This window comes from Eulemur rufifrons, chromosome 3, assembly GCF_041146395.1.
Source record: "Eulemur rufifrons isolate Redbay chromosome 3, OSU_ERuf_1, whole genome shotgun sequence".
NCBI classification, from domain to species: domain Eukaryota; kingdom Metazoa; phylum Chordata; class Mammalia; order Primates; family Lemuridae; genus Eulemur; species Eulemur rufifrons.
In genome coordinates, this window is record NC_090985.1 from 59800368 (window position 1) to 59811610 (window position 11243).

General features: G+C 39.6%; 1 protein-coding gene across 1 annotated transcript; it reads right to left on the reverse strand.

Moving 5' to 3' along the window:
- Positions 1-4944: 4944 nt before the first annotated feature.
- Positions 4945-8184, reverse strand: POLR2K (RNA polymerase II, I and III subunit K). The gene is made up of 4 exons (XM_069466176.1): positions 8113-8184; positions 7424-7493; positions 6983-7075; positions 4945-5647 (listed from the first exon to the last, which is right to left on the reverse strand). Exons 2-4 carry the CDS (start codon positions 7482-7484, stop codon positions 5625-5627), a joined length of 177 nt encoding a protein of 58 aa, XP_069322277.1. The 5' UTR covers positions 7485-7493; positions 8113-8184; the 3' UTR covers positions 4945-5624.
- Between the last annotated feature and the right edge of the window lie 3059 nt (positions 8185-11243).

Here is an 11243-nt window from a genome sequence, read left to right on the forward strand (position 1 = left end):
TGTCTATAAATGCACAAGTTTGCAAAATAAACTATATTTCTTAGTGTGGGTCATTGCCAAAGTTTAAAAACAAAACAAAACACTGCACTAGAATTTATTGGGTGATAATTTTAAAAACAAGAAGGAGAAATGGGTCTAATTCATATAAGTATATTCCTTTCAGCATGACTGCCATGTGGGAAACTGATCATATATCAGACCTCTGCAGAAAATGAGGACACTCTGTCAGCTTCTCTTCCATATTCCTGCTGGCTTTGATTTGGGTCTAGAATATACTATAGATGACAATTCTTCAGCTTTCAGATGAGATCCAGCAGAAAAATTAGATGTGGCTTTTACATCATATCTGCAGGGCTCATTGATGAATGGCTCCCATCACAAGAATAACCTTATAAGGGTGGAAGTTACAGGAAGGCAAGCTGAAGAACTTTTAAATTATTGATGCTGCCCAGAATAGAATGCATTGTCTTAGGAGAATTTTTCTAACAAGGTGGAGGATCTTTGGTTGGAGAGATTTTTCATGTAATTGGATTAAAATAGATTACCTTGAACTGAAGGTATCTTGCAACCCCTGAGATTTTATGATTTGAATAAAATATAATAAAAAGCATATGAAATGATAGAGCCATCTATTATCTAATCAAATGAATTTCATTCTGAACACTACTTTAACATTTCTGAGAATCCTTTCTGAAAACTACCATGCTTTTATTTCTTCTGTAGGATACACATCCTCAAGATTACTAAATGTTAATTCTCAAGTTTCAAAAAACAAGTTATACAATATTTGCTCTGTTTCATCTCTGTTTGAAAAGTCTTGGTCTCTAATTGGGAAACCCTTTGGTCCTAGGGGAATTTAATTTCTTCTCCACCATCCTGATCCACATCCACTGCGCGTATTTCCTAGTCAGTCTGTTAGCATTACCTCCGGTGCACACGGCCTGGGACTAGTAACGCGAAAACCTAGGTCTCTCCCACCGAGGCACCTTCCTTCCAGCACGCACAGGCCGAGCGCCCCCTGCGGCCGGAGAGCGAAAGGAAATGGCATCTTCCCGCCGTAGCAACGGTTTCTATGTACAGCGCGATCCGCGGGCTTAGAGGCTGGCCGGGAGCCAGGAGCTCTACCGACAGCCGCAACCGTCTAAAATCGCTCCCCACACCCCGGCCTTGGTCACTAGGGCTGACTGCCGCCGGCGGACCCCACCATTGCGACCGTGCCCCACCATCCGCCACCGCCCGCCGCGGCCTGGAAAGCCCCCAGTTTGTTTCCCCCGCCCAGGAAGGTCGTTCATCCCGTAGCATGCTCCCCGTCACCTGAGTCCGTCGGAGCCTTTGCTCCTCCGCCTCCGTCTTTCGCTCCCGCTCCCGCAGGCGGGACTGCGACCCGAGACGTGTTTTCTTCCTGGCCGGCAGGCACACGGAAGCACTCACCTGTTCTCAGCCCCGAGCCCAGCGGAGAACCGGCCGCCGCACCGTGGCCGGCGGCGCTGCAGGTGCTGGGGGCGGGGCGGGGCTGTCACCTCGGCCCGCGGCCCAGCGCCTGGCTGACCGCCGGGGGCGGAGACTAGGTCGCTCCCCGACTTGTCATCCCTCTGATTGGCCTCCCGGGCCTCAGATTCACTTTCCCCACCTTCGCCCGGACTATTTGGGCAGAATCGTTGGAGAGTCCTCTCCTATGAGTTTCAATTTGCTGTAGAATGAGTTCAGACGTTGTCACTATTCTGATATCCTGGAGTTCTGTACTCCCTGCTAGGTAAATTAATTACCTACTCCTACTTGAGTATAAAAACGTAATTACAATTTCAGAGTGCATTGCAACTTAGATTTATTAACCTCTTCCCTTTTAAACAAGAGTAATGAAAGTCAAGATTCCCTCTTCCTTTTCATGCCTTCCACATTTTCTGAGTGCCGGTTATGAGTTAGGCACCGTAGTAGGTGCAGGGATACAAAGGTGAATAAGACAATACAATTCGGATAATTAAAACAATAGTGATCATTTGTCAGGAACTTTACTTCGGTTTTATAAGTTCAGACTAGTTAAAATAGATGATGACCATAAAGCACCTAGTACAGTGCCCAGCACTTAACAGTTCAATAAATGTTATTTCTCTACCCCTTTTGCATTTGAATTACACACTTACAGTTTTGTGAACAAGCACCTAGTGGTAAAAATTCTAATGCTCAAGCTATGATTAATTATATTATTATTTCTATTGCCAGTACTGGAGAACGTTAAATTTGCATGCTTTAGACACAGACTCAAACTTTAGAATGTAAAGTCACTTCACACCTCATTCTAGCCAGCAAACTTCCTCCATAATCATGCTCTAAATCCAAAACACTCAGCCTACCATAATTTCACATCACTTTATTTCCAGCATAGGAAGAAATCCTTTAGGTATTTGGGGAATGGTGGTAATTCCACATGCCCTGTCATTTTCTTTTCACTCACACTTAATGATTTCTTCTGGCTATAATTATGTATATATGTATGCTGAATAAACAAGGATAAAAAGCAATTTGAAAGAAACAGACTATGTAGGCAAATGAAAATTATCACTGTAGTCTTCACAGAGATAAAAGAAGATATTATATCCAAGAAACAAGGAAATATATATAAAGTGAGGTCTCGTAAGGTCTTACAGACAGCTAACAAGTGGCAGTGTGGATATATGGATCCAATTACACCAAAACCCATGCTGTTTACTGAGCTCGTATTTACCAGCGAATTCATCAATAAGTCCTATTGGGTCAACTTCAAAACATATCTCACAACCAGCTACTTCTTACCTGCTACTGCCCTGGCCCAGCCACCATTATCATTGGCCTTAACTGGTTTCCCTGCTGCCACCTGTCCCTATACAGTCCATTTCACACAACAGCCTGAGTAATTTTTGTCTTAAACCAGGTCACCCTCCTGCTTGCTGTCCCAATGTATTCCCATCACAAGGCCCTAAGAGTGCTCACCTCTGCCCACCTTTGCAAGCTCATCTCCTCTTACTGTCCCCTAGTTCATGAAGTTTTGAGTCACTAGTGGGCTTCATTCTAAAGTGGGAACAAGACAAGCTCACTTTCCATCCCAGAGTTTTTACAGAAGCTTTTCCCCCTATCTCATTTGTCAGTCATTTGTTATAATAATCACTCCACATTGACTAATTTTCTACACAGAAATTATTTTAGGAGGGGTGGGGACGTATGTGCAGGTATGAGGAAGCAACTTGTTTTTATACCTTTTCAGCTACCTCTGTACACCTATTTCTGATTTCATCCATTTTTGAATTTTTCATAACTCCAATCTCTCAAAGTCTTAAAGTGCTGTTACCTCCATGTACTGACAATCAATTCCTCCACTTTGATAATGAAGCTGAAGTTAAAGGAAATGAAGTAAATTAGGCAGTCATTGAATAGCGGGGCAGGATTTGAACAAATCTCCATTCAGTGCTTTTCCCATGAACATGGGCATGGGGGCATGGTTTTCAGCAGGTCTATAGTCAGTTATTAAGGGACAAGTGATGTGCTAATTTTAAGCTCAAGTTTACAAATTTTCATATTGATAAAACACTATTCAAAATATTTTAAAAGCAATTTTATAGCAACTTTTTCCTTAAAACTGTCCAGGTACGCAAGAGATAAAATTATATCCAGTTTATAAATGAAGGGGGCACAAAGAGGAAAAAGGCTGACTGAAAGTAGTGAGGTCCAGTAATACTTTTTCCATTAAGTTGCTCTGTCTGGTTAACCAAATAACAATATTCAGTTAAACTACTGATATGCAAAGGACCTATGCTGAAATTAGAGGAGTTAAGAGAACTACATTATCCAATGAGCTGGGGTTTATCTGTTTGGGGGACTGTCATAAAGAGATATCAATATATTGGTACTCCCATGTCTAAAAAGGGCAAGTTCAAAAGCAAAATTATAAAATTATGAAAGCCATTGAAAGGAAAACCTGGACCAAGGAAGCATTCTTTAAAAATCTAAGCATGGCAGCACTTCAAATAGCATAGAATAAATTTATAGAATTTAGTATATGAAGATGGTAGTAAAAATACAGGTGTTTTTAAAAAAATGTCAAGGCTTTTTTTAATATCACAGACACAGCTAATAAAACTGGAATATATCTAATCGTTAAAATGAATGTTGGGGAGGCCAACATAACCTTTAACTGTGGAATCTTAGAACAGAATGTAAGTGCGACCATCAATTCCCATCCCTAAGATCAAGGCAATGATTTAAGCATTTACCCAATAATTCAGTGTAAATCAATCCCTATTCTTTTTAGATTCTAAAAGCAGAATTGTTGACCTTAATGATGACACCTGGGGGAAACTGTATCTGAATAGCCTGCTTCATCCACTCTTGCTTGGAGTTGACTTTACCTTACAGAAAGCAACCATTAAAATTTCCCTTCCCTCTTCCAAGATTTATTTATTTTGTTGAGACAGAGTCTCACTTTGTTGCCCAGGCTAGAGTGAGTGGCGTGGCGTCAGCCTAGCTCACAGCAACCTCAAACTCCTGAGCTCGAGCGATCCTCCTGTCTCAGCCTCCCGAGTAGCTGGGACTACAGGCATGCGCCACTATGCCCGACTAATTTTTTCTATATAGATTTTTAGTTGTCCGTATAATGTCTTTCTATTTTTAGTAGAGACGGGGTCTCACTCTTGCTCAGGCTGGTCTTGAACTCCTGACCTCGAGAGATCCACCCGCCTCGGCCTCCCAGAGTGCTAGGATTACAGGCGTGAGCCACCGCGCCCGGCCCCCTCTTCTAAGATTTAAAAAATAGTCAAGCATTATATAGAAAATACAGGAAGGACTGTACCATGTAATGAATTAAAAACTGAACTCAAATGATGTATGCAGAGTGAAAGCAAGTGCACTGGTATACTCTGTAAGAAATGACACTAGAGTTTATTAACAGTTGGTGACAAGGAAGAGTGGTTTCCAAGGAACTTATATAATCAGACTTTCAAAGGGCTCTAGAAATCTGCACTTTTAACGAGGACAGCAGATGACAGGTTTTGATTAAAGTGTGGTTTGGGGAAGCACTTTTAACCTTTATTGTGTGTCAGATTACATATACAATAAAATTAAAAATCATGTAATTGAACAAAACCTTTCTTTATACAAAATATTGATACCTAAATACAATATGGTTTTAAAAACAAAATATGTATATAATCGTATTCATAAGTACAGTAGTCCCCCCTTATCCATAGTTTCATTTTCTGTGGTTTTAGTTACTCATGGTCAATCACAGTCCCCAAATAGATGGATACAGTACAATACCATATTTTGAGAGAGAGAGACCAGTCACATTCACATAACTTTTATCACAGCATATTGTTATAATTGTTTTATTTTTATTAGTTATTGTTGTTAATCTCTTACTGTGCCTAATTCATAAATTAAATTTTATCATAGCTATGTACATACAGGAAAAACATAGCGTATGTAGGGTTTGGTACTATCTGAGGTTTCAGGCATCCACTGGGGGTCTTGGAACATATCCCCTAAGGGTAAGAGGGGAGTATTACTGTATGTCAAACCAAAAGCTATACAACAATGAGAAACATCAATGGGCAAATCCAAGTATAAATGAAGACAATCCTCTGAATTCACAGGTTTCATCTGGCATCAAAAACCACCACTGTATTAAACTGAGTTAAGGACAACAAAAGTACTTAAAAATTATATATAAGATTTAACACTTCCAAATCACCTTCTCCTTGCAATAAGCTAGTTTGTTATTTAATTTAAAATGCACAAAAGAATGGGGTTTACTATTTACTATGACAATTATAGATGAACTAAAAAAACTATTTCAATTTTTATGACTTTTTCCATGATACAGAAGACCAATGCATCAAAACACAGTGAAGCAATGTTAAAGGCAGTAATTTGTTGATCTTTAAAACTGTTACCGCATAACAATTTACTCTCAGTATTTAGGTTAATTTGTGACCCCACTTTTTCCGTTAGGTAGTATAAACAATTATTTTTATTTCCCCTCATATAATTCAGTTTGGCCATAAACTCAAGCTTAAGAATATACTTACAGGTTGGGCGCGGTGGCTCAAGCCTGTAATCCTAGCACTCTGGGAGGCCGAGGCGGGCAGATTGTTTGAGCTCAGGAGTTCGAGACCAGCCTGAGCAACAGCGAGACCCCATCTCCACTAAAAATAGAAAGAAATTATATGGACAGCTAAAAATATATACAGAAAAATTAGCCGGGCATGGTGGCACATGCCTGTAGTCCCAGCTACTCGGGAGGCAGAGGCAGAAGGATTGCTTAAGCCCAGGAGTTTGAGGTTGCTGTGAGCTTGACACCATGGCATTCTAGCCTGGGCAACTGAGCGAGACTCTGTCTCAAAAAAAAAAAAAAAAAAAAAAAAAAAAAATATATATATATATATATATATATACACACACACACACACACTCTTACATAAGTAGTTGCAAATTACATAAGGACACTTTGGCCAACAACGGACTGCATATACCCATACAACAGTGGTCCCCATAAGATTACATTGCATTTTTGCTGTTCCTTTTCTATGTTTAGATATACAAATATTTAGCATTACGTTACAATTGCCTACAGTATTCAGTACAATAACATGCCGTGCAGGTTTGTAGCCTAGAAGCAATAGTCTATTTAACACATAGCAAAGGTGTGCAGTAGGCTATACAATGTAGGTTTGTGTAAGAACAATGAAATCACCTAAGGCTGCATTTCTCAGAATAGAGCCCTGTCCTTAAGCATGACTGTACAGAATCCCTGAAAAATAAACTTGTGAGAACCAAAATCAACTAGTATTTAGATTACTTAAAACCTATACATTGATCCATGAAAATGCTAAATCATGTTTATTTTTGAAAAAGTACTGTAATCCATTTTTACCAGAAATTTGTATTTATCAACTCTAGCATTATCCTTCATTTCCTCCTACCTCATATTTAGAAAGCATAGTTAAAAGGATACATCTTTTAGTCCTTTTCTTGTACATTATTCTGTATCCACACTCTCTGCATCTGATCGGATCCCTGGATTTTATTTCATTTTCTGTGTGACATTCTAGAAAAGAAAACACATTTACTCAATGCCTAAAAGGAAAATATTACAGACAAGTAAATTATCTTAACTGTATTTTTCACCCAAGGCAACCCAAAGCACTAAAACACACTCAATCTCAAGGGTGTGCTGCTATTACTAAATATATTTGGTAGGAATGAAAATAGTTGTAGGCAATGCTCTTTTCCCAGGAGAGAAAATGATATCTTAAGAAATTTTTTAAAAAATGGTTGCTAAAGTATTCTACTTTATAACTTCGAACATCAATTAATTTAAACAAAGGATAAACGTAATAATTTCAAAAAACTTAAGAAGTAAAATTCTCTTAATTTATGTAAGTGCTACTCATACCTCCACAGATATATATCATTGGCTGCTGCTTTGGTGGTTGAACGTCTTTCTGGGTGTCCATTGTTAGTCCCTAAAATCACAGAATCAAATATTGAATATCTCAGAGGGGCTTCTCACAAATCCAACCAGGCTCCATTTTCCTCAGGAAAAGCTAAAAAGGTCCAATTCTTAATCTGAACTTTTTCCTAAACCCTATGGATTAGGTCTAAAGGACGAAATACACCCAAACACACAAGTATTGAGCTTTTATTCCAAACTAGACACAATAATAAATACTTTATACATGTTATTTTACTATAATCTTCACAACAATCCTAGGAAATATCATTCTTGTATTACAGATGAAGAAACTTAGGCTTAGAGAAATTAACTTCTGCAGGACTCAGTTTAAGAGGCAAAGGGATTCAGATATAACTGCAGGGCTCGCATTCTCATTTAACAAGTTCTATTTTTCAAAACTTTAGCCGGAGATAGCAAAAAAACATATCCTCTCAACAGAGCAGGCTAACCGAAGGGGAAAAAAATGAAATAATTCCTAGCGGCTAAACAAAATAAGGAAAGGCTGACAGCATGGACGCTATCTCCACCCCTCCCAACTCTAACCCCACATTCGACCTTTTTAACTCCAAGTGTCTTTCCAGTTTTGGTCCAAACACCCACGCACGAATCCCAAGCCACCAATTCCCTACCTAAGCAGCACAGAGAAACTTCTCACTCCGCGATTCCAAACAAAACCCAGTTTGAAGCTGCGTCGCCGCCAACTTCCGGCGCTGGCATATGACGCACAGTAGAGTCTCCGCCCCTTCCGTTCTGGGAGTAGGGGGCGGTACCTGGATTGCGCACAGGGGAGCAAGTGGGTAGTTTTGTACGTTAGACTCTGTAGTCATAAGTGCTGTTTCGCCCTCAGCTAACGAGGTTGGTTAAAAGTAATACTTTTCCGGAAGGGCAGAGGTTAGAAGAGAAACCGAGATGACAAGTGTCGGTGGAATCCTAGGCTAGCGACGAACATGGAAGAGTCGACTCCACCAATGATTTCCACGTAGAAAAACACTTTCTAAATTGTTTTTCAAATTGTTTGGTACCTGTGCTGGGGTAGTGGGGCAGCTGCTTCCTATCCTTTCCGTGATTTCATTTTTGCTTTCTGTCCGTTTCTCCTCTAGGTTCCTGTCATCCTCTCTCCCACTCCTTTTACTCGTTTTAAAGCAAAGGCTAGTGTGAGGGTAGCTACATCAACAACTCCCACTTAAAGCTAAGGGGTTTTGGTAGCTTTAGCTGTCTACTGACCCTCTTTCTGTCCCATGTATTCCTCCATAGAAAAAACAAAACGTTCTGCTCAGTGGAGGTGCGTTCTTTCAAAGATCAAAATTTCAGTGAGATAAATCAGTTCGGTTCAGAACGTTTATACTTGTTTACTTTTCTCATGGCAGGCATTTTACTTATATTAAAAGTAGGTGAAGAAGATAAAATCCTTGAAATTCAAAAATAACTTAGTTGTTAATAACTATTATAAAGTTATTCGGAGAAGCAGGCTTGCATTCTCCCAACATGCACTATGTTTTTGGTATCTTGAAAAGCAGGCTACACTCCTTTCTGGTCCTCCACCTGGCAACTTGAGAACTTTGAGCTTCACCATTCACATCCAGGAGTTCAGACTGTGATTGCATCTCCACAGACCAGCTTGAGGTACTTGATCTTTACAGTCTTCCTAAATGCCAATTTAAAAATTTCCATGGAAACAGCAGTTCCCAGTTTCTTCCTTCACAGACATACAGAACATAGATATTGTGGCCATCAGCCCTGTTACAAAGTACCTGTCCTTTCAACCAAAGAAATAATGCAATACAAGAGTCAAAATAGGCTTCCCTACAAGAAGTATTAGATAGAACCATTGTTGTCATAAGAGAAAAATAGTGGAGTGATCCCAAAAGTACAACTTTCATATTTGCAAGCTGTCTTGGATTTTGACTCTCTGGTTGAAATACCGAGATGATTCTACCACAGAACAATCTACAGAGATCAGAATGGATCAACATATGTAGAATATAAATAGACCCTGGGACCCTACAGAAGGGCAGGGTAATGACAGGTCATAGCAAGGAGATCCAGAATTTCAACAAGAGTTCACATTGGTGCTAGTTCCAAATCTAACACTCTTTTTGCTATCAGCAGAAACCTGTAGTTTTAGGATCTCTATAGAGCATGGTCAGTGTAAGCAGCCCTATTAATTAATGATAACATTAACTAACATTTCTTGAGCACTTACTAGTTGCCAGAAATCATTGCATTGCTCCCTCCAAATGGGGTAGTTGTTTTGACATCCTGGACAATAGCACTTTTAACTCCTTATAATGTGGTTATGGAGATGCAAGTTGCTACTTTCCCCCCGAATATCTGTCTTTTCCTTTTTCCTTAATCATATTCACTTAAGTATATCTGCATAGCTTGAATGTTATGGTAATTGGGAAAATCTTCCATCGTGTTTTATTGCATGGTCCCACAAAGAAGCATTAGATTTTGCGGAAAGCAGATGGGTTTTAGAATTCTGAAGTCAATGATGATATGACATCTAATCCAAGAAAGGAAATAAAAAAGGCAAAAGACTGTGGTGGGTAAAGAATATGAAATTATATCTCAGTGGTTTAAATCTGGAGTATATAAATAAAGCTCAGGGCAAGCTACATATAACCAGATACCTTTTTTCCCTTTTGGGGGCAGGGAGGGGTGAAAGGAGTTATTATATACTCTTTTACTCTTCCACTGTAATAAAATAACTCAAGAAAAATAAATTAACTGTAGAAAAAAAGAAAAGGGCAATCTTTAAATGGTGCTTTGGAATTATGTGGATTTTATTTAACAATAGGCAAAATTTCCTGTCCTATTAACATTGAGATAGGGATGGGGAGCAGACATTAAATAAGTAAATAAGGTGGGATTTTAGAAGGTAATAAATTACACAGAGAAAATTCAGCAGAACTCAGCAGAAGGATTGCAAATGCTGGGCAGGGAAGGGCAAAATAGCTGTAATAGAGATTTGTTTAAAGAGCTGGAGAGGGTACTACTCACTCTTCCTGGGAGTGTGTGGTAGGCTTCAGAGAGGTGCTGTCTTGAAGAATGTGTAATTAATGAATTCCTTACCTAAATGCAACAGGTACCTCAGACTTAACAATCTCCCACTAAATTCATCTTGTTTTCTCTAAAGCCTGTACTCTTCATTCCTTGCCCCATGCAGTTGATTCTGCCAACTGAATATGTCCAGTTCAGGTTCTTCTCCACCCCCACTATCTACTGGGGAGATGCAATAGCTTCCTACTGGTCTCCCTGCAGCCACCCTTGCCTCTCTTCATTCTCTTCTCCATTATACCACAAGAGTGGCCTTTCTAAAATGCTCTGCATTGCCTAGAGGATATACTTCAGACTCTTAACATGTATCCAAAACTCTCCAGGACTTGGTTTCTTCCTTTCTCAAGAATTTTCTCATGCTCTTTCTTCCAAAAAGTCTTAGTTTCCAGCTATAACAAATTATTTGCAGTTTCTCTAATGTGCCCAACTGCTCTTGCATAATTTTTTTTTTTTTTTTTTTTTTGAGACAGAGTCTCACTCTGTTGTCCGGGCTAGAGTGAGTGCCATGGCATCAGCCTAACTCACAGCAACCTCAAACTCCTGGGCTTAAGCGATCCTCCTGCCTCAGCCTCCCGGGTAGCTGGGACTACAGGCATGCACCACCATGCCCGGCTAATTTTTTCTATATATATTTTAGTTGGCCAGATAATTTCTTTCTAGTTTTAGTAGAGACGGGGGTCTCACTCTTGCTCAGGCTGGT